This window comes from Podarcis tiliguerta, assembly GCF_965153285.1.
Source record: "Podarcis tiliguerta genome assembly, chromosome: 1".
In the NCBI taxonomy this organism is placed as follows: Eukaryota; Metazoa; Chordata; class Lepidosauria; order Squamata; family Lacertidae; genus Podarcis; species Podarcis tiliguerta.
In genome coordinates this window covers 83,212,862-83,237,313 of record NC_139534.1, presented here as the reverse complement: position 1 = coordinate 83,237,313, position 24,452 = coordinate 83,212,862, and the positions used below count along the sequence as shown (strand labels likewise).

Genomic DNA, 24,452 nt, shown 5'->3' with positions numbered 1-24,452 from the left:
GAATGACAGCTGCCATCAGCCCCAGCAAAAATAGACAATGGCCAAAAATGATGGAAGCAACCTGTTCTTACAGTGGCAACCAGATGCCTATAGGAAGCCCACAAACAGCACCGGATATTCTAAAACAGGAGGGGAGCCTCCAGTCCATTGACCAAACTTAGCCTGCTGGGGGTTCAAATTTATTGTCATATATGATGTCAGGTGTGGGGCAAATAAAGACATGGCACAACTGGGAGCCTTAAAAGTGCAATCCTTGTGGTGCATCGGCAAGGGAAAGCATTTGGTTCAAGGAGCCAAAGCACCAAAGCCTGCAAAAAATATTTCAGCTAAAGCCTTCTGGATCAGCTGTGCAGAGCTTTGCATAGTGGTTCCCAAGTGCCCGGCAGCCAGCTGGTGGGCAGGACAACTCACTTGTGAGCTATCTGGTGTCATCATGACATCATGTGAATGACAGGTAGGTTGTCCCACCCATCTGTCAAAGTTGACCTGCAATGGGAGTCAAAAAGGTTCTCCATCCCCATTTTCTTTCCACAAATAGGAAATGTACTAAGAGCAATAAACTGACTAATACATACCACCAATGAATGAGTTGCGCATCCAGAAGTTTGTGTCTCAAGACCAACGGTGTTGAGGGCATTTTTTACATAGGCTTCAGGAGTAGGTTTAAAGGCTGATGGTTTACGGATTCTGGTCATTTTTGTAGCTACAAAATATGGCCGAACGCTCTGAAAAGGAAAGGAATAGCAGAATGTTTTTCTGGTTCTTAAAATATGCCTTCATGGATAATTATTATGCCAAGAAACAAGTATCATGATGAATACAAAGTGATTCAACATGCAAACAGCTTTCACTATATCATATGCAACTATGTTTTCACATTCAACCATTTATTATTAAAATATTTTTGCTTTTCAGGTAGACTTCACAAAGCAATTTATAGAAAATCATTAAAACATCAGTAATTTATGGTGTGCAAATTCTTCTCCAAACGCAACTAGTTCACTTTTGATGTTCTATTCCACCCCAATAGCCATTATCTCTACTAAAATGGCCATCAGAAGACCTTGCATCAGGTAACTGCTGACAGGGATATGGTGCTTCTCTTCCACATATGTGCTCCCACCTGCTCTCTCCTTTCCCTGCCCTGCTGTTGTCACCAATCCAGTGATTCCAAATCAGGAGAAAGGACTGGGGAAGGGGTGGCACAAGGCAGTAGCAAACTTTGCCTAACTCAGGTATGCTGGTTCTTAAGGATGTGGCAGGCCTGATGTAAATATCCTCTTGTGGAAATAAGACCATTTGGGTAGTTAAAAGCTATAGTCGCTGTTGATTTCCAGAGTATTTATTTAAATAGTAGTAATATGCATCATTTTGATACGGATTATAGGTGCCAATAAGACTACTGTCTGCAATGGAAATAGAAGATGGGTAGCTCATATCAAGCCACATCTCACTGTGTAACTCTCATTGTACCATACCTCTGGGTAGCATCCTGCATACACAAACCAATCTATTCTAGATTTTAAGTGAACCTTTAACACAGTTTATAAGACCAAAATGCAAGATATAAGTTAATGAACTGTAAGTCTTGAAAAGTCCCACTTTCACCCAACACCAAACCATGGCTTAATACTGTGAGCTTGAGTTGGAACAATCCCAAGTGAAGCATTAGGCTTGCATGTTAAGCCCCGTCCCCAATCCATCAGCTGCAGAGCCAGGACAATGGATTTGGCTTGTTGTGCTGTCCAAACTTGGGGTCGTAGTTCATGCTAACTCTGATCAACCTTTAACAACAGGTTGTGAAATGGGTTTGTTTAATTAACCAGAGTTTGTGATAAACCAGGGGTGGGTAACCTTTTTCAGACCAAAGGCTGTGTTCCTTTCTGGGCAACTCTTCAGGAACTACCTGCCACTGGTGGGCAGGAGGCAAAAGTGAATATAGCAATGAATACAATTTTTTACCTTTGTAGTTTCTACACCCACCTAATACATGCCTCTCTATCCTGCATCCAGGCAATATAGGTGAATTAGTAGAGTTCAGGGAGAGATTCCAGCCAGGTAAACATACTTAAAGAAGGGGGGGAAACAGTGGAGGGTGTGGCCTTGGGAGACAGTGTGGCCTTGAAAGAGTCCTTAGGGCTGGGCAGGGAAGCCAGGGATGGGGGACCATATTCCTTTGTGTCCTACCTATGTGCTAAACCACAATCTTGATTGGATGGGATGACTGAAAGGAAACACGGCCAAAGTCCTTTTCCCAGCTGCATGGAAAAAGCTGAGAAAAAGAGCTCAACATGCGAGCATGAGTCTTTGCTTGGGATTGTTTTCGCTCATGTATGTGGTGCTAAACCATGGTTTAATATTACGTGCAAACTTGCCTAGTATCTAAAGTTGTGTTGCTCAGCTACAGCACTGGGTGGCGCCAAAGGATGGACTACTGGCAACTAAACTAAATGTAGCATTATACAGTTTTTGGTCTAAGAGCTGGTCTATTCATCTCCGTCATTCTTTAAATACACATTTAGTACTGTAATACCTTTCCACATTGCCTTTTCTCAATTAAATATTTTATTCATTCATCTTCTAAGATAGCTTACATAGGTGTTCCATTTCCCCAAAGTCACAGAAAAACAGCAAAGGATCTTCCAATCACAATCAATGAAGTTAAATCCATTTATTTCAATGAGTCTACTCCTAAGTAAGGAATGTCACCCACTGAATGTTATTGTTTTAAATAGATATATTTTAAACCGCCCTAGGTTCTTAATTGATGAAGAGCAGTCTTAAAATGGACTAAATAAATAAAACATAAAGTTACACGTAAGTACCAATTAGCATACAAAAATTGGTTATGAAGAGAAACAGCAGTAAAAGCAACTCAATATAAGAAACTGTTCCACCTTAAAGAAATTTTGGAACAGTCATGTTCAGGCAGACACTAAAAATAAATAATTAAATAGAGCCACCTCCCGAGGGAGTTCAGTCCACAAAGTGGGCACAACTGATGAAAAGGCACTGCTTCTAGTGGATACCACTAAGCCTAGGTCAGCACTGGGACTCCAAGCAAAGCCTCAGATGTTGCCACACTTTGGAATGAGGTCAGCATCTTAACTAGTAACAACCAGTTAAACAACAGTAGAGGTATTAACAACAAAACAGTTCACCTCACCTGCACAATGACACCTTTATTTTTGTACTCTGCACTGAGACCTTCAGAGAAGAAATCAACAAAAGCCTAAATAAATGCAATGGGAAAGTATGTTAGGAAGGTACTATATGCAGATGAACTTATAGCATAATTTATATATTTTCCTCATGAAAGATAAACCCTGCCTAATTCTACAAATATAGCCTTTGGCAGAAGGTGGTATTCCAAGCCAAAAGCTGTGTGTATGTGACGGAAGTTATACAAGGGGACTGCAACCAAACCATGCTTGATCAGGATGAGAATGCTAATCTCGATGCTCTCCTTTCTCCAGAGTTTCTAGAATCACATGCTTAGCTCAGTTTTTAAAAAAGTACTTCATCTTCACCAACTAAAACATGTTCATAACCATCACTTTGTGTTCAAACTATATTCTCATCTACCTTAAACAGATGAATTAGAAATGGCAACGGTGAGTGCCATATATATATGCAACATACATACCACAGTTCCCTAGAAATGCAACATTCAATTTTCTAAGAATCTCAGCCTTTAGAGATTACGGTGTGGCTTGTAACATAATGCCAAACGATGGTTTAACGTGACGAGGGTAAGTCACAGCCTCACATTCTCCCCTCAACTCTGCCTTCCTTCAGAGAAGCCACAAGGCAATCAGAAGTTTCCCACTTCCATTTCAGATTAACTATAGGTTAGCATGTTGTCAAGATTCCTCAGTTGTAATTAATCTTAACTAAGGGTAGTTGAAAAAACCCACTTTCTTAAACTGTTTTAAAATTAATTTGTTTCAACCAAACTTAGTTAAGAATAGCCACAACTTGTGCTGTGTAACACAGCAAGCTGTGGTTAATCTAAACTGGAAACAAAAGCTTTTCAGCTCCTCACAGATGTGCTGGAGGAGGGAGAGAGCTACATGAGCCCAAACCTCACAGTGGTTTATATTCATAATGTTAAATGGTGGTTTAGTATTATATCCAACCAACCTCAATAGTGAACAAGACTGGCTTAAATCTCATGAGAAGGAGCTAACTAAGGTCTGATATGGGAGTTTTGCATCTGGCAAACTCAGATGGACAAATAATCTCATAATTACTTGTAACCTCATAATTAGATTACTGTAATGAGCTTTATGTGGGGCTACCCTTGGGCTTAGCTTGGAAGCTGCAACTAGAGCAGAATGCAGCAGTTAGAGTGCTTAGTAGGGTACCTAGCTATACACATAATACACCTTTTGTAAAGTGCTTTGGGATGCCTCATAGGAAGTGACTCATAAATGAAATAAATACATAGCACACATGCACTAAAAGAGTAAAAAGAATAGCTGCCTATTTACTATCAAACCATGCTCAGTGCTATGTTTTTAACATATAAAGCCCTGAACAACTTGGGACTGGGATACCTGGTAGACTCCCTTCCCCTAGATAGACCTCATCAATCTTTACCATCACTGGAGGCAGTCCAGTTCATTTGCTAAATATGCTTACAAATTACAATGACTGCCCACCAGAAAGCACTTGGTTATTTTTTTTATTCCTGATAGGAGGTGCAGTTCACAACATCTGGGGGGAAAGCATTAGCAGAGACAACATCATGTCATCTCTTAACTAGAATGTCACACAAGATTTTAGGACATGAAATATATATATAAACACCTATGCTCACTTTTTGCTGGGCTTTCCTCTTTGTGACTTAGTTTACAATTTTAATTTTAAAGGATTTTATTGTGAATTATATTCTACTGTATACCATCCAGATAACTTGGTAGGATGCACAGTACATAAATGCAATAAAGGGATAAATAAATTTACCTTGGTTGAAGAATACACAGTCAGCAATGGAGTTGGGTTAATCGCAGAAAAAGAGGAAATGTTTAATATAACTCCCTTGGACCTGAAGAGGTAAACATAACATATCAAATGAACCATTAGAAACAGAAGAACTGAAACAGGTTATTACAGAAACCAAAGTCTGGTTTACAAATATTTTTTCCATGGCCAGTTCCCTAAGTGACAGTTTAGGTCTCAGCATGTGCTCTGCGGGTGCATATACCTGTGTATATGGATATGTGATAACAACGTGTTGTTCTGAAATGATAATTTAATGCCTCTTAAGAGCTTAGCTTCTCTCTGGCTCCTGCTTTGGAATTCTGTCTTGGGGGTGGGGGTGGTTGGTTTTTTTTTTTTTTTGGTTCAACTTAATTCTTCAGTCCTGCTTCATATTTAATAATAATAATTTTATTTATACCCCCGCTCTCCCCGCTCCGGCCAACACCAGGCTCAGGGCAGCTAACACCGAATATAAATACAGTAAAAACATAAAAAATCCCAAACAAATAGTTAATTAAAATATAAGTTAGAATATAGTTTAAAATGCAGCTTGAAATGGAGCCTCGTTTTAGTGGTAGCTCATAGATCAAAGCCATAAGAGGAGAAAACGTCAAATATTCACCAGGGCCAACTAGCCATGCTGGTCCTACATGGGCGAGCAAAAAGAGTAGAGGCAAAATTTATATACAAAATCCCATATAAGGCGTACCATAATTTATTTTATTTTTTTAAAAAAATGAGAGTGGGGTTAGACTGAGTCCAGTCCAAAGGCCAGGTGGAACAGCTCAGTCTTGCAGGCCCTGTGGAAAGATGTCAAATCCCGCAGGGCCCTGATCTCCTGAAGTAGAGAGTTCCACCAGGCCGGGGCCAGAGCTGAAAAGGCTCTGGCCCTGGTTGAGGCCAATCTAACCTCCTTGGGGCTTGGGACTTCCAAAGTGTCACTATGGACCTTAAGGTCCTCCACGGGGCATAACAGGAGAGGCGGTCCCATAGGTACGAGGGTCCTAGGTAACACAGGGCTTTAAAGGTCAAAACCAGCACCTTAATCCTGATCCTGTACTCCACCAGGAGCCAGTGCAGCTGGTAAAGCACTGGATGAATGTGATCCCACGGTGAGAACTCCGTAAGGAGTCTCGCCGCGGCATTCTGCACCAGCTGGAGTTTCTGAGTCAGCTTCAAGGGCAGCCCCGAGTAGAGTGAATAACAGTAATCAAGCCTGGAGGTGACCATCGCATGAATCACCATGGCTAGATTGGGGTGAGAAAGGTAAGGGACCAACTGCTTAATACGGCGGAGATGGAAAAATCGCACCTTTGCTGTAGCTGCAACCTGCGCCTCCATAGAGAGGGAGGCATCAAAGGTTACACCCAAGCTCTTGACAGAAGGCACTGGCACTAACTGAGCCCCTGCAAGAGATGGGAGTTTCCCCCCCAACCCCATGTCGTCCCGACCCAGCCAGAGGACCTCTTTCTTTGAAGGATTTAACTTCAACCGGCTCCCACGCAGCCATCCAGCCACAGCTTCCAAGCATCTGGTCAGTGTGTCCGGGGCTGAGTCAGGATGGCCGTTCATCAACAGATAAAGCTGGGTGTCATCTGCATATTGATGATAGCCCAGCCCAAAGTTCCGGACAATCTGGGCAAGGGGCGCATAAAGATATTAAAAAGCATCGGGGAAAGGATTGTGCCCTGCGGCACTCCACACACCAAGGAATGCTGCGACAACTTATTCCCTAGCGCCACCCTCTGTCCCCGACCTGAGATAAAGGAGCGCAGCCATTGTCGGGCTGTGCCCTGAATCCCCATGTTGGTAAGGCGGTGGTCCAAAAGTTCGTGATCGACCATGTCGAAGACGGCTGACAAATCTAGAAGAATCAGCAGTTCCGACCTGCCTTGATCCAGCAGTTTACGGAGATCGTCTGTTAGGGCGATCAGCGCCATCTCGGTCCCATAACCAGGGCAAAAGCCGGACTGAAATGGATCAAAAGCCGATGTTTCATCCAGAAACCTACCAAGCTGTTCAGCAACTGCTCTCTCAATCACCTTACGCAGGTATGAAAGATTCAAAACCTGGTGGTAAATTGGATAGATCTGAAGGATCTAATGATGTTTTCTTTAAGAGTGGACGCACCACTGCTTCCTTCAACTCCCCGGGGAATGTACCCGTGCTGAGTACATTCCTTCTCTGTCCCAAATTGTGAGTAAGGGAGGACGCGATAAGAGGTGTGAAGAAAGTAGAAGGAGCAAAGCTTTTCTTCCTCTCACATAATTATTAGAAACAGGGTCATCCAATGAAGCTGAATGGCGAGTGGTTCAGGATAGACAAAAGGAAGTAGATCAGAGAATACAGTTATATGGAATTTGTACCACAGAATATAGTGATGGCTGCCAACTCGGACAGCCTTAAAAGGAGATAAGAAAAATTCATGGAGGTGAAGGCTATCAATGGCCACTGGCCACGACTGCTATGTACATATTGCCAGTGTCAGAGGCAGAACCTGTCTGAATGCCACTTTGCTGGGGATCATGAGTGGAAGATTGCTACTGTGCTCATGTCCTGCTTGTGGGCTCCCCACAGGAATCTGGTTGGCCAAGGTGAAAACAGAATGCTGGGCTAGATGCTGGACAGAAAGCTGAAGTTTTTTACCAGTACCTGAACAAAATAATACAGCAAATTATTAAATTTCTTGCCCAATTTTGGGCTCTTTCATGTTTCTTTGGTTCCAACTCCTAGCTTGTACCCTGACCCTGTTTGACCTTTGGCCCTACCTCTTTCATCAGGTCTGATCCCTAGACTGTCTTACTCACTCTACACTCATCTCAAAATGCTGCCCATGGTCCACCCCTAACAATTGGATTTGCCTTTTGCAGGTATCATTTCAAACAAAATGCAATTCCAGCTTTACACAACGTAGTATGCTTTTCCTGTTACAGGTTAAAAAACTGCATCAAGTTCAATGATATTTTACTAGATCAAACTACTCATTTAGAGAATGCTCTTTGCAAACCATTTTGGAGTTTTTGTTTCAGTTGCCAGTAAGCCAAAGCCAAACTTTGGGACCTCTTCTATTGTAAATGAAATATGGTAATTTGGGTAAGATGTTTTAAAGTAAACTTGTAGTTAGCCAGTTGCCTGAGGAGGGAAAGAATTACTTCCATGCAACTCACAGCAGGGGAATTCACTTGGTTTTCTCAAATCCTCCATTCTAACTTTTAAAGGCACCATCATGTGATTGAGGACAGTTATTTCATGCATTCAAGCCATCACAAGATAGCTACAATTAATATGTTAATGTTATATGGGAGGGGAGTGATAATTAGCACAGAGCAGGGAAGTTAATACTTCCTGTGCATTAGGAACATGACTTTGTGGAATACTGAAGAGCATGGATAATGGAAAGATATTGCAATAAGTACCCAACACTATCTACACAGTGTTGGTGGGTCAATTTCAAAAATAGTTGCTCCTAGAAATCTTAATTGCATTAATTAAATGAGCTGGATAATAGAATAAGAATCCAAGTAAGCATGCATTCAAGAAAACTGTAAGAAAGTAAATGCTCTAAAAACCAAGTACATGCATTTTCCTTTATACTAAGCATGCATGTTTTGCAATAGGCATAATTCAGAAGGGGCATTCTTCATTCTCTCTCACACAAAAAGTGAATGCTTTTTTTAACATGGCGGTTTCCGTCTGCAGTTTTTACCAGTACTAAATAAGACGTACAACAAATTTAAAAGTCTCTTACCCAATTTGCAGTTGATTAAAAATGTTTTTAAAATGGAGCAATCCAAATATTTTAATGCTACAGTCCTAGTGGCTACAAGATTTCCCTGAAGTCCAGGGCACTAAGGTTATCTCTTTGTAGGTACAACGCATGATAAAGTGGGGCACTAGCCGGAACAGATTCAATGACAAAACAAAATGTTTCCCGTTCAACAATGGTTCCATCCAAGCATTTTTCCTTTGTGAAAGTCAAGGCTACATATTAACCCAAAGATAGGTTAGAGGATAAGAATTATAAAACCAACAGCAATTATGGAGACTTTGCTCAGATACCAAGATCGTGGCGGGGTGGGGTGGGGGTAGAAGGTGTGAGAGAGAACGGACAATGGCTTGGCAAGCTGGAACTGAGCCAATGGATCTCTTTATATATACAATTTTACTACACATTCTCTAGCTCTCTCTAATCAGATTTGTCTAACATGAATGCACAAAGTGACTGACTGAACACACCCTAATACCTCATCAGCATTCTACCTTAAGCAAAATTGTAGAAAAACATGCTATATTTAGCTCTCCCATTGTTGTTATGGCAACCCTCGTCTGCCCCAGCTCTATGTAAAGTGGTAAAAAGCAAGCTGCCTCTGTAATACAATTAACTTCTAGAGGCGGCCGGGGGGGGGGGGGAGAGAGCCAACAATTTAATGTTTGCCGTGATTTGAATTGTGCACCACTGCTCTAGGCAAAGATTGTGCTGTTGTGCTGAACAGTGTACCACTTATCTTTGTGCAGTATGGTTATGGATAGAATATACATAACAGGTAATGAATTTGTCTTTATGCAGAATGTAAGTAACCTTACCACAGAATGTGGATCTTTTTCTTAAGAGGGTTGGAACAATTTCTAGCACCTCGAGAAAGACTGCATAGCATTTGCTTCTCAGGGAGTGTCAGTCTGTTCTAACAACCATCTACTTGCACAAGATGCTGCTCACGAGTGGTCAGAATGGTCTGCATTGACCTTTAAGCAGACTATGGAGACATTTTTATTTCAGTGCACTTTCTGGTGAAGTGTGGTGTGCTGCTATTTTTAGATAGGAAACGGAGTAGCTATGTATTTAATTGCTTTATGTTGCTTTAGTTCTGTGAACTGCCTTGCAACTATTAATTATTTTTAATAATCAATTTCTGTCTATTTTATAGAAAGCATCAATTTCATACTACTATGGTTTTATTATACCGCACAGAGTGGGCTGAGGCAGGGGATTAGTTTCTATTTGTATATGTGAAATCATGATCGTTGCAGTACTAAACCACCAATTTATGGTTGCAATGCATTTGATGTTTAATGCTTTTTGTTCTCAATTCTTGTGGCTATAAAATATGTTGTATAAAGCCAAAGTGCACATTTATTATGATCATTACTGTCATCATCAGCGTCATCCTATGATAGTATACAAATATTATACACCAAACGTGGTGGTGGATTCTTTGCATGAATTACTTATGCCAAGCTCATCTTCTCCAGGTTTGGTCACAGATGGATTATCAGTTGAAGATGACAAAACACAAGTTAGCAACCACCAATTGAGCATCCATTGAAAGTGATGGATCAAGGAAAAAACCCATGTTACATACCTACTACTTAAAGAACAGTGTAACCCCAACCAGGACAGATTGAACTATCTTATCTAGGTCTCCAGTACTCATAACCAATAATAGATAATAGCTCTGCTTTGTGGAATTAAGTTTCAGCCTGTTAACCTTTATTCACCCTGCATTGACTCTAGACACTGGTTCATCACCTCCACTGCTTCCCTGAGATCAGACAATGGAATCAAGAAGAAAAGCTGTGTGTCATCCTGTATCCTGGTGACATCTCAGCTTAAAAACACCAGATGATTTCATCCAAAGATTTAATAATAATAATAATTTATTATTTACACCCCGCCCATCTGGCTGGGTCCCCCCAACCACTCTGGGCGGCTTCCAACAAAAGACTAAAATACAATAACCTATTAAACATTAAAAGCTTCCCTAAACAGGGCTGCCTTTAGATGTCTTCTAAAAGTTTAGTAGTTATTTTTCTCTTTGACATCTGGTGGGAGGACGTTCCACAGGGCGGGCACCACTACCGAGAAGGCCCTCTGCCTGGTTCCCTATAACTTGGCTTCTCGCAGCGAGGGAACCGCCAGAAGGCCCTCGGTGCTGGACCTCAGTGTCCGGGCAGAACGATGGAGGTGGAGACGCTCCTTCAGGTATACTGGACCCAGGCCGTTTAGGGCTTTAAAGGTCAGCACCAACACTTTGAAGGGTGTTCGGAAACTACTGGGAGCCAGTGTAGCTCTTTCAAGACCGGTGTTATATGGTCTCGGCGGCCACTCCCAGTCACCAGTCTAGCTGCCACATTCTGGATTAATTGTAGTTTCCAGGTCACCTTCAAAGGTAGCCCCACATAGAGCGCATTGCAGTAGTCTAAGCAAGAGATAACCAGAACATGCACCACTCTGGCGAGACAGTCTGTGGGCAGGTAGGGTCTAAGCCTGCATACCAGATGGAGCTGAGAAAAATCTGCCCTGGACACAGAATTGACCTGTGCCTCCATGGACAGCTGTGAGTCCAGAATGACTCCCAGGCTGCGCACCTAGTCCTTCAGGGGCACAGTTACCCCATTCAGGACCAGGGAGTCTTCCACATCTGTCTGCCTCCTGTCCCCCCAAAACAGTACTTCTGTCTTGTCAGGATTCAACCTCAATCTGTTAGCCATCATCCATCCTCCAACCGCCTCCAGACACTCACACAGGACCTTCACCGCCTTCACTGGTTCCGATTTGAAAGAGAGGTAGAGCTGGGTATCAACTGCATACTGATGAACACCCAGACCAACCCCCCTGATGATCTCTCCCAACGGCTGCATGTAGATGTTGAAAAGCATGGGGGAAGAGGACAGAACCCTGAGGCACCCCACAAGTGAGAGCCCAGGGGTCTGAACACTCATCCCCCACCACCACTTTCTGAACACAGCCCAGGAGGAAGGAGCGGATTTGATGTAAATACTCAAAAGCACGAGGAAAAAAATGGAACTTTGTGGTACGCCATAGGTCAAAGGCCACAGGGTAAGACAGCGGTCTCCAATCACCACTTTCTGAGTACAGACATCTGTATGGTAATGGAACTGCTGGAAGAATGGTATTACATATACTCATCCCAGCAAGATGGCCCAGAAGCATATAACAGTTGATAGTTCTGAAAACTACTGACAGATCCAAAAGAAACAGCAGACTGGCACTCCAGGTAGTGATAAAGCGGGATATCAAATCCAAACTCTTCTTCTTCCCTTGTCCATCTCCCAGATATGTTATCCACCACAGCTGTTTGTGCCAAAACAAGGCCTAAAACCAGCCTAGAATTTGTTTTATTCAGAAAACTCTGGAGTGGAGATGCAACTGCATATTTGAACCTGTAGCTAAACAGTATGAAGGACTGGATACAAAACTATAGTTAATAACATGGCCTTTCACTATCCAAAAGAGTTCCTCTGGACAACAATGAGCAAATGCAATGGTGGCAAAGGTAAGAGTCTTTACAATCATCACAACTCCAGAGTTGCCTACTTCCAACTCTTCCTGATGATCCTAAACTCCGGAGAAGGATAGTGTACCATCATCCACAGGGAGTGAACAGATGATCTCCACTGTATTATGCTCAGAACTAGAGCAAGTGGTATGGCAGTATTAAACTGGATGCTAAAGACTACTACGGTCTCAGAGAAGTTCCGAGCAAGTCTGAGATATGTGAGGAACACATATAAGAGGAAATCTATAAAAGGGAATTGAACTGTCTGCATCAACATTGTTACGGTTGAAGTCAAGAAATTCAGAAGCTTGTGAAATATACATTAGCAATTATTTGATCTCTAGACTGAGTCACCGCAAGTCAGTAAAAGTGGGTGGGCACAATTCTTATGGAGGCAAGCAGGAACTCTACCAAGAATGAAGAGATTGGAATAGATCACCTGCAGCGAGACTAGTTTTCCAGCTACCTTAGTATGTGTCTCAACTGAGCAAGAGGGAATTGATCCCTGCAAAAGAGGGGTGGGAAACCTATGGCTCTTGAGATGCTGTTGGCCTCCCATCTCCCAGCCAGCATGACCAGTCATCAGAGATGACGTGATCAATAGCTCAGCAACATCTGGAATACCACGCATTCCCCTCTGCGATAGAAGAATCCTGAAAGGATGGAAGACCACTTGTAATGTTGAACAAGACATAGTGCTGAAAATGACACTTATACCAGTCTGAAGCAAAATGAGGAAGATACCAATGGCAGGTGCATCCATTCTTTCTCTCTAATTCATGTGGGAGGAATGGAGGAAGTGGGGAGTTTTACACTTTCAAAAGGACTATCTGCGTCGTGCAGCAGTCAAGTGACTGGGAAACCCCAACACAAACTCTATAGGACTCGGTGTGCTAGCCTTACAGGCAGGAAGCATTACAGGAGACAAGCACCAACAGGTTGTATATATTACAGCACCATGTTATTCCAGGAGCTTCCTGCTTTTGTTTGCACACTTCCCTCCATCTGCCACCTGCAATACAACTAGAGCTTATTCTCTATACCCATTTTGCTTCTCGTGCCTCTCAGAAATGGCTTTAAGAAGGTTATTCCCGGGAACATCCCAGTAACCACAGCCACCCCCACAGAACTGCAGGTTGTTGAGTTCACACCGATGAGTCAGAAGGGTTTTTTAAAATTCCATTTTAAAAGAAATCACCACAACAGTGAAGGGGAAAGGGAAAATAAAAAAGGGAATCAAGTGGAGATAGGCTTCCACGTCTGATGATTCATGCACCCAGAACCATGACTCACACGGCATTACTTTGCCACTGAAACATGGAGGCCAGGCTGATTAGTCATAGTAATGAATTTTTCAAAGAAAGGATTCTCCCCTATAAATAATGATGACTGTCTGGATAGTATTTGTGTGACTCACCTTTCCAGCATGCTGGGCAGCACCAATCGTGTCATCTGAAAAAATAAATAAGAAACAAAAACCTGGTGATTGAGTGGGATGCAGACACCAGATTGAGGGAAGCCTCTCTGCCTCCTCATAAAGAAACCAACACCTCTTCACCTCAAAATAGTCTAGGAGAATTGAAGGCCCTCATTTGTGGAAGCAGCATATTTTTATTCTATTGGTGTCACTTGGTTCTTGCACAAAGCATGTGCAGTGAATCAGATGAAATCATCTGTACTTGTTACAGCACACACCGGTACTCTGCTCTTCTTTCTTGTTTGTACTGCTACAGCACCACTGATTAGGGGCTTCTAAATACCATCTTGGTGAAATTACAGTCAAATACCTCATAATACTGATTCTAGGCACTGATTTCTGGTAGACGTACAAGAATTCTAGTTACGCCACCACCATACCACAAAGTTCAAATGATGGCATAAGGACAGTGGACGTTTTGTGAGGATTATCATGAAGTTTGTATGGTACTGTGATTTAGGGTAGAAAGAGAAATAGATGCTCTTTTGGCTCCATTCTACCTTAGATTCTGTGATTCTTCTTAAGAGGCACCAACCAATTCTAAAATCCAGCATTACAGTATGCTAAAGTATGAGAACAGGACAAGCAATGCAATCCACAATGCAGCCTCTATCATCATCTTTAATGGCTGTGAGCCACGGGCAAATCTTGCTGACATGAACTGAAGTGGTCTGGCTACAATGCTTCTTCAATGCTTTTTAATGGATTGCGCCAGGTCTAAACAAATCATTGGTGTCATAATTGAAGCAGAATGGGGACAGCCATTTTGTACACATTTTGCATAATGTCCTATCCTTCACAATTCCTTTGCCAAGAGATGGCCTTGGAGGATATAGATGTCCTGGGTCCGTCATGGAGTAAATCGGTGACTTTTGCTGAGTCACACTCATCATAATGTGTAAAGCGGGAATGAAAAACGACCTATGCCAGACAGAAGTTGCAACAATGTACAAACTTGTATAAAAATTTACATTTTGGGAGCGCTATTCCTAATGTCACCTTTTATAATTGCTATGATAAACTTCTTTTTTAAAGCTGTCATCTCTATACCATTGTATTTGGAGATGGAGGAATGGATAACCATGCAAACATAACAGAAACAGGGGACCTTGGAGAATTAAATCCAAGCTAAATATGACAAATATAAAGGTATTTCCTGCTTTTATTAACTATCACTTACAGTCTTTCAGTTAAGCATTTTCATGTGGTAATGGGACAAACCATGTAATCATAGTGATTGCAAGGGCAATCAAGAGCTCATGACCACTTCATATGCAGTGTCCACCTGAAACATCTCAGAAAGGCCACATGCTTGAAGCTCTTTGAACACAAGAACAGTCAGTAGACGTGAGCATTTGCACTGGTGTGATGTGCTTATGTGAATCAGTGGGGCTCCTTCCCCAACATCATATTCTATGGAGGCGGGGGAGATGCCAGGAACAGTGCTTTAGAAATTATAACTAATTTTCAGAACTCCAAGATTATTTAAAAAATGAGCATTGTGGGTAACAAAAGAATAGTTTTGGACCAGAGCAGGCTACAGAGAGCAAAATGCTCTCTGGTGGATTCCCTCTGATGAACCCTGATGGGCAGGCAGCAGTAACACTCTGAGTGTACCATTGCTTACAGCCACCACTGATGTTTCCCTATAGCGTCCCAGAGCATTCTGAGAGAGAAAGTTGTGTTATTATCAGCTGCAGAGTCACTTCCAGAGGCTACTAAAGAAAACAGACATGTGGAAGCTATTGCTCCAGGCAAGCAATTGTAACAACCTGACAAAACAGGAGTGTGAAACTGCACCTATAATGGGCAGACTGCATGGATGAATACGATATTTATGACAAACAACTGAATTACTTGATACTGACAAATAGAAAAAAGGTGCCATATCCTCTCTCCCCACATCTACATAAGGTGGCACTTACCTTGCACACAGATATGATATTAATATTCACCAGCTTGTCAATTGTCTATAAGAAAAAAAAACCCAATGAAATACGGCACTATAGCAGGATACCATAAATTCCTGATTTAAACAAAAACGGCAGCAATTGAGATGTATGACGTGCTTATTTACTTAAGTCAGATGAAGAAGCAGTTGTTAAATTTTAAAAATAACACAAAAGTTTCCCACTATCACATCAGCTATACTCAGTACAGAACACTTCACAGGTATGCAGAATAAGTACCTTTGCTCTGGTAATAAATGCTATTGAATAACTTACACTGTTTCATGTGATAAGGAAGAGAACTGGACAAGAGATTGTGACAGAGATGCTCCTTAGCTTCATAATTTCTTGGCTGATAATACAAATCTCAGCAAACTCTGATTTACCTCTGAGTGGCTAGAAATAAACCTGTATTTTCTCAAGTTTTGAGAAAATATTTTGGCTTATTGCTAGTCAAACCAAGCCAAGGAAAACCCAAGTGGGTGGAAATAGGTTTTATCAACTTGATAGCATGGTGCAGTAAAACCCATTCAGCACTATGGTTAACCCAGAATTGCTCACTTATGTGAAATGCATGGCACTAATATTCCAAATTTTATGAGCAGTTAAAACAGTCAAGATGATTTAAACATGAAGTAGTTGCAAAACACAAAATCAGTCAATTTTTGGTCTTAGTGACTAGCATGGTAGCCTCAACTGTTGATTCCTCTGTATCAAAATAAATACCTTAATAAAATTGAGAGGAAACCTGCCTAACCACCTTAAGAAAAAGATATGCAAAAGTAAGTTTAACTTAAAGCCATCTTATCAGTATTTAGGAGATGGGACTGGGTTGTGACAACAACCTAAATCCTTGTATTTGGATTACATGATCACTGTGAACCTCAATTTTAGTATTCAATTATTTATGAGACTGCATAGAAAACTCTTTGTTCTTTTTGCTACCGTATTCTACCTTATTTTTATGATGTTTATAGAAATACATCCAAAGTTGTGCTTATTTTTTTACAAGTCTATCTTAAAAATTTAAAAGAGGGGCAAGAGTAGAAGACAATACTTACTTTATCTAGGTCTGGAACGTCAAGGAAGTATTCAGGATAAGTATATGACATACCCACATTATTTACTGGGGGGGAAATAGAAGGAAAAGTTCACACAAGGTATTACATTCTGAAATGAAATGTGTACATCACTATATTCAGCTTTTAAATAATCTGAATTCACTTGATGCCTAGACTCTCAGTTCCTGGTGGGAAAACTCTTGATACTTCAGATTATAAATTCATCTGAGTTTCTTACAATATCAACAATGTGGACACAGAAGATCATTGAACAACGGCAAAGGAGAGGCAACATAACTTATTCCAGGGGTCAGCAAGGTTTATCTTGCCTGGGCCAGATCAGTCCCACTGAGATCCCTCCATGGGCCGGATTGCGTGAGCGCCCGCAATTTTTGGCATCTGCGCAGATGTGATTTTCGGCACCATGAAAATGAGTCCCCGCGCAGCGCTGGTTTAACGCAGTGTGCAAGCGGGTAGCTTGGTTCGGGGGGTGGCTCGTGGGCCGGTCAAACGATTTCCATGGGTCACTTCCAGCCCATGGACCTTAGGTTGCTGACCCCTAACTTATTCTGTTAAAGGCAACTCCAGTATGCTGGTGACATACTTCTCCATAACATCTGAATCAGGAGGGGCTGTGAAAGCTTTTAATTGGTGTCTAGATGCAGTGATGGACTGGATAAGGGCCAATAAACTGTGTTTGAATCCTGGAAAGACAGGTGCTAAAGAGGACTCAGAAACTTCAACTGGTCCAAAATGCAACAGCCAGATTACTGGCTGGGGTTCGATTTAGAACTCATATAATCCCTATTTTAGATCAGCTGCATTGACTACCAGACATTTTGGAACCCATTTCAAGGTGCTCATTTTAGTATTCAAAACCCCTAAACAACTTATGTTCCAAATATCTCAAAGACTACCTCCTTCCCTACAGGCCCTCTTGGATGTGGAGCAGGAAATGGGCCCTTCTTGGTAATTCCAGTGCCCTCAGAGGTTCAGGATGGCGGTGGCTCAGGAGAGGGAAGGAATTCTGTGTGGCTAAGTTGTGGAATTCCCCACAGAGATGCATCTATTTTATAGTTATTATATAGTTCCCATTGAATGCTGAAGATGCACCTTTGGCACTCAAGATAAATATTTTCAGCACCCACCCTACTCCTGTGAGTGCAATTTTTTAGAATGTTTTTATGATGGAGGGTAAGAGATTTAAATATTAATAATAATAGGCTGTCAGAAGAGTTGATCTCTACTTTTTTTACTCCATTTTGCAAAGTTTTCTTCATAGAATACCTTTATCTTTGTTTTGCCTTTTTGTGTGCATTATGTCCAATGCCAATAAACTTGCCACTCGACACTTGCAAGGATACCAAGCGATAGTTTATTTCATTATCAGAAATTCACATTCCAAGTTTCTGATCATAAACTGTATCACAGCATCCACTGTGATTCTGTTCATTAGAAATGACTGCGGAAGAGTAGGTATTTATGACACAGTGAGTCATTTTGGGAAGAAAGTAACCTGCAAAGGGACAGTATTCTTACATCAGTCCCAAGTCAGATCATCATCAGTACATTAGATGGCAGTATAAACCAACACACCACACTAGTTCTTTGAAAACCGTTCATAAAGAATTTTGGGAGGTAGATGGAGAGGTAGAGTGAAAGAATAATGCAGGAGAAACTCATTAATAGCGTTCTTATTACATTAAGCATTCTATGTTTTCAGCAACAATTACAAGCTTTTTGAATAGGTTTGTTGCTCCTGTGCTATTTCGAGGTACATTATACACAGATTCAACAAATGAAAGCATTCCATAAAGCTGTTTTCATACCCTTCATATCTGTGAAATTGTACCCCTCCTTCCACCCCCAATCAATTGGCAGCATATGAAATTTACTGAGCATTGTTTAAATCTAATTTTTCAAAGGCACAATATAGTGTCCCCAGGTTTTATTATCAGACTTACTGCTTACAATAAAGTAGACACTCCAATGTATCAGGGAAAACCTCCCATCATCACCCAAAGTGCAGAGAGAATTGGGAAAATCTAAATTAATTTTAACTGCTAGTGTGAGCTTCTCTTGCTTCGTTTACTGGTGCTTTATTCCTAAATTCAATATGCATATACTGTCTGACAGTATGGTATAGGACCACTCCATGTGGCGTTGCACTTAACTTTGTGTGGAGCAACTGAAATCTGTACTGGTCTGCTATGGCTTCCATTTGCCATGCAGTCAAGTGGGGGACCAGTTTGGGCATTGCAGGAGAAAGTTGCATGGTATGAATACAATGAATCGCTCCGAAAAAATAGTCTTATGAATACACATCCTCAAAGAGGAGATCCTGCACTTGGTGAGTCCTGGTTTAAGCTGATAATCCTACCGAATTGAAAGTATCCCCCAAACAGTTGCCATTTGCTCCTGGCATGTTCTCACACTGTAGGTGGGCAAGTTAATCTTTAATGATCTCAGAGCAACATGCAGGGCATTATCCCATTTTAATGTCGCTATGACATAGGCTGGGCCGAGAAGAAGTGACTTGGAAGTAGTCCAAGTCTAGAACTCCAGTCAATATGGCATAGCAACTTTCCAACATATTACGATGAAATATTTAAGTAGCCAAATGTCAGCAAAACAGATGAATGGAAGATATGGAAATTGATTTCAGCTAATGTAAGCAGGGCACTTCTCACTTCGGGGACCTTGTGGTGGCAGGGCAGAAACAGATCAATCAATGCCCAAGGGAAGAGGAGTACCAACTTATTTTTTCCCAGTCTTTCCTCCAGTTGGTGAACAATATAAACTAGTTTGTTGTTCCTCAGTAACATCATTTCTGCAGTTGCAGTCTCCAATGCAACAAATTAATAACTTATGAATCTGGGATCACCTATATTTGATCATACTCTGCAAAATGCTTCATTTCCAGAAGCAAAAATCTAGCCTATAACACTGAGTGAATACGTGGATACAGATTTACATATATTCTACCACTCATACAACCACTAGATAACTCAGTTGGTTTTAGAGCGTGGTGCTGATAATACCAAGGTCACAGGTTCGATCCCCATATGGGATTCCTGCACTGCAGGAGGTTAGACTAGATGATCCTCGGTGTCCCTTTCCAGTTCTATGATTCTATGATATACTCTAGTCAGAAAGGAGATGCAACACATTACTGGAATTCAAATGTATCTGAAGAGATTTCCTTAATATGGCTCAGAATAAAGAGTGCAAGACAAGCAGGAGCCTGAACAATAAGAAAGACTTCTATGAAAGTCCTCCAATCCTAAAGGAACCGTCTAACCCACTAAACAAGAATACTAATCTCTGACTGAGGAGGTGAAAAAATGTCTGGGGCCTAGACTCTATATTATTAGCCATATTTAAGCAATCACCCATGCAGTAGAAGGCAGGGGCAAAATGGAAGAGGTTAAGCTTTGAAGCTGCTTTAGCCTCAATACTTGAACTTCACCATGCTGGAAAATACAAGAAAACTACTACAAAGGTATCTAGATAGATGTCTGAAGCATGAAGGACATAAGAGAAGAGGTGACCTTTTTCGTAGGATAAGCTACTCTTGATAACAGTGCAAATTCTTCCACTTCTGAACAACTGTTTTATGAAGCACAGAGGCTTCAAAGTTTATTTCAAAATGACTTGTTGCTATGAACTGAATAATTTTATCTACTTTCCTTGGGAGCAAAGATTCCAAGAACATAGCAAATAACATGGAAATAAGAGTAAGATACAAACCTAGGACACCAATCTCAAGACCTTCCAGGCCTGCTTTTATGTTTCTGTAAATAGATTCACGATCTTCAAAGTCAGCAGGAATGGTTTTCGTTTCCACCTTGAACCGCTCTCCTAAAATAAAGCACACACACAAATATAAGCATGGATTATTTTACAACAAACATGGAAAACTTTAAAATCCCAATGCAAACCTCTTCTGTTAAGTCCTAATAGGTCAAATAAACTAATCATCAACACATGGCATGCATTTAAAGTTGTTCTTACCAGAATGAAACTACCAGTCTTTTGCCATTAAGACCAATTTTAAATGATCCATCTGACATACTGGTCCAAACGAAGTTCCAACATAAGCATCCTTGTGAAGGAATAATATACTGCATAGATTTGTCATTTGTGTTTAAAACACTGTCCAATGGGAGCAAAATACTCAGCTGCTTCGGACACTAAAAGTAGTTTCCTAGTGTTTGTTAGTGACAGGGATAAGAGTATGTCACTCTTAAGTATGTTCACATAATCCAAAGCTCCTCCAAACAACATGGCTTAAGCATTCTGAGGGACTTAAGTGTACGTAAGGAGAGATCCAACACATTGTTACAGAAAGCAGTACCTTATCGCAGTCATTTCAACTTGGGGCAGATCAAAAATGTTAAGGGTTGATTACAGAAACTGCTTGCAAGAAGGTGCAACCTTATTTGGAGGACATACTGCATCGTATGCCAAATCTTCCATACAACCGCAGCCTTATGAAGACCTAAGACATATCGCATAGAAAAGCTTTATGCATGGGGTGGATTTTTTTTTTATGTTAAGGGCCGCATTCCCTTGGAAGTAATCTGTCAAGAGCTACATGCTGGCGATAGACTGAGTAAAAGTCATAAACGGGAAAGACCATCATTTTTCTCTCCCAGACCCCACCCCTCAGCAAAGTCTGAACTAAGGGCTTCCTCCTTTTCCTATCACTCCACCCATTTCAACTCTTTCCTCCACCTGCTCAGTTTCTCTGGCTCCTCACACCCCAATGAAATCAAATTTGTTAGTAACTTTATCTTGTCCACGGGAACCCAAAGAGACTTAGAACCAACCAACCAAACAAACAAACAGACTTGTCAGACCACCCTATGAGATAAATGAATCTCTCCATTTTGTAGACTGAACAAAATGGTACAAAATTGAGACAGCTGTCCACAATTCTTGTTAAGTAGAATGTAATTCTTGCCTTGTTTTCTTGGGTCTCAACTGAACAGTCTGAATCAATTCTGAAACTGAAGGGACGAAAATCTAAACTTCTCCTTTATGGTGTAGGCCACTGAGAAACTGTGCTTAGCGGGTTCTCTTCCTCCCTGTGTCACTATTCATTCATGTATCCATCATCTAACCAAGAAAAAAGTTTTATCTGCTTTCCTCCCTGCCTCAGTTGCAGCCACAAAAGACAACGATTCTGTGTTTTCTGTGGCTGCCACTGAAAGACTAGCAAATTCTTTGACTTTCAGTACCACTAATACACAGGTCACCAAGTTCTGCTTCTATCCCATACTTTCCCCCACTCAACCCTTCTTCATGGACAGATGGATGGCTCACAATTGCCTCAAACACAAAATAATCCATCACTGAACTTATGTTCTTCTAAGTATTCCTCTCACTCTGTATCCTCCATATTCTCTGGTACCACCATTGTTTTATTGCTGACACCCCCCTTTGTTTCCTCTATTCAGGAAGCTGAGTTATTCCTCACTGAAACATTTTTAGGCATTGAAGAAACTACGGTATTACCTTCATACAACAGTAGGGTATGTATTTTAGTTTTTCAGGTGTTTCACACCTCATGTTTTTGTTGCAAACGTACTAGTTTCCTGTAGTATAAATATGTGGCCCAGAGCACACTATATCATGGTTTGTTTGAAGAGAAAAAGTTGTGAGTGCTAGTTCTTTTTTAACAAAGGATTGTAGTTTATTGCTCCCACAGATGCCAGGAGGAAAGTGCAGCCGGAGCAATTCAGCAGTGTGCACTAACAAGTTGCTCTTTTATGGTAAGCCCTGGTTTATGGCTTACTAAGTTGTCAGCATGTGACCTTTGTCAAATGATGCATGCTCTAGAAATCATCCGATTTGACCGCAAGCTTATTCTCTATCATTTTCACTTCAGTCTTTTCACCTTGATCCAGACCTCTGCTGATAAAATAACCCACCTCTCTCATTGTACAGACCATGCAACACCCCTTTAATCACTATGCACTCTTCTTGTCCACTCTCTCTCCCAACAAACTCACTGTTCTTGCCTTCAGTGCCTCCATGGTCTTTCCCCCTCCAATTTCCCCCACCACTCAACTCCAAAGGGGTTTTTTAGAGGCACATGGGGGCAGTGGTAGATCAGTTATGCAAACTGTTGAATGGAATTCATATTATTATAAAATCATAAAAGATGCAATAACCCTACACATTACTTCATTCTAAGTGATTTTTTTAACAGACACTGGTAAGGTAAAATACTTCAAGTAATTCATAAAAATAGTTGAGAGTTTAAAGGACAAAGTCATTCCTAGCTTTTTCCCGAGACAAACAATTGCTTATGCATTCATGCAGACTTGTGAGCCTAATTGTATTCCGTTGCTTGCTTCCCCCTCCCCCTCCTAATATCCCTAATGGCAGATGCAACTGTTTGCTTCCTACTTCATCTTTCAGAACAGCTGCATTGTTTATAAATCCCCAGGGATATGCTGCTATGCAAAATAACGACGTAAATAGCATTAAGTCCCTACTGCAGCAGTGGTCTTGTGATCACGTCAGAAGAAAATCAAGTTCAACATCTCTGTGAAGGGAGGTGGAGGCTTGCTATTTTTAGCAACATCTGCTCTATCACTACACATTCACGTTTGAAATCTTGCGGTCAGGGTATTTGCAGATAAATATATCAATGGACACTACCCATTCTCCTTTCTTTGTTATGAAATACTTGAGGTTTTTACTGCTAGCAAAAGTAATAACCGAAGATTTAGAAATAATCCAGGATTTAGAAAAAGAGTAACATTAATATGCACTGCTACATAGCTGTTTCTGCCATGAATGCACAATTTATCAATGGCTTGGTTAAAAAATCCCACATGTACTGCAGTGAGGAAAGTTGCCAAGTTGAGTGAGAGAAACAAATATTTCATATCATTTACTGGGATGATCAGCCCAAAGGAGCTACACAATGGACATTGGGTCTGCTCAGGATTTAACATATTCCTATTTATCTACTTGCACTGGTGTGCTTTTGAATTGCTAGGTTGGCAAAAGCTGGGACAGAGCAATGGAACTCACTCCGTCATGGGGATTTGAACCGCTGACCTTCCTATCAGCATGCCCAGTGGTTTAGACCACAGCACCATCCACTCAGTAGCTGGAGCAGGGAGCTCCACCAGTCATGTGACAAAGGTGTCACTCTGTGGGCAAGAGCCAGCGGAAAGTTGAGAGGCCTAAGCGTAGGTACGCCTCTGTCCAATCCAACACCCACTCCAGCAAATATACTCCTAGAATAGCAACTCTTTAAAAACTCAATAGCACCACATATGTATTATGCTGTGTTTTATCATACCTGATAGGATACAACTGCTTCAGTTCTACAGACATGGAATGGGGTAAGCAGAGAGAAGGAATCACCCTCCCTTCAATCCACTGAAAACATGGCAAAAACCTTGATTTTGACAGGTGTGAAAATTAATTTCATTCAAGTAGTTTACACCAGTTTGAATGATTTGGCACTGGAAAGAAAAATACTGTGTTCATTTCCAAGTTCTCCCACAAGGTTATCGTGATGCTGCTCATGTCTGAGTGTGTTCCTCATGCTTATGGTAATGAATGCTATTTTTAGCCTTGTTGAAAGGCAAACACCTGCCCAGAGGTTCCTGCACAGATTGCACCATATATACAATCTAGTGGATTGCTAAACTCA

The 24,452-nt window shown here is 41.2% G+C and overlaps 1 protein-coding gene across 1 annotated transcript in view; it reads right to left on the bottom strand.

The window, feature by feature from the left end:
- Nucleotides 1–24,452, bottom strand: part of HSD17B12 (hydroxysteroid 17-beta dehydrogenase 12) — a 52,759-nt gene that overhangs the window by 2,990 nt on the left and 25,317 nt on the right. The window contains exons 4-10 of the mRNA XM_083440904.1: nucleotides 20,522–20,632; nucleotides 16,772–16,836; nucleotides 15,687–15,731; nucleotides 13,702–13,736; nucleotides 4,969–5,050; nucleotides 3,167–3,232; nucleotides 576–725 (exon numbers count right to left, since the gene is read on the bottom strand). Coding sequence (XP_083297030.1) covers nucleotides 576–725; nucleotides 3,167–3,232; nucleotides 4,969–5,050; nucleotides 13,702–13,736; nucleotides 15,687–15,731; nucleotides 16,772–16,836; nucleotides 20,522–20,632 — 554 coding nt within the window. The remainder of the gene's footprint in view (nucleotides 1–575; nucleotides 726–3,166; nucleotides 3,233–4,968; nucleotides 5,051–13,701; nucleotides 13,737–15,686; nucleotides 15,732–16,771; nucleotides 16,837–20,521; nucleotides 20,633–24,452) is intronic.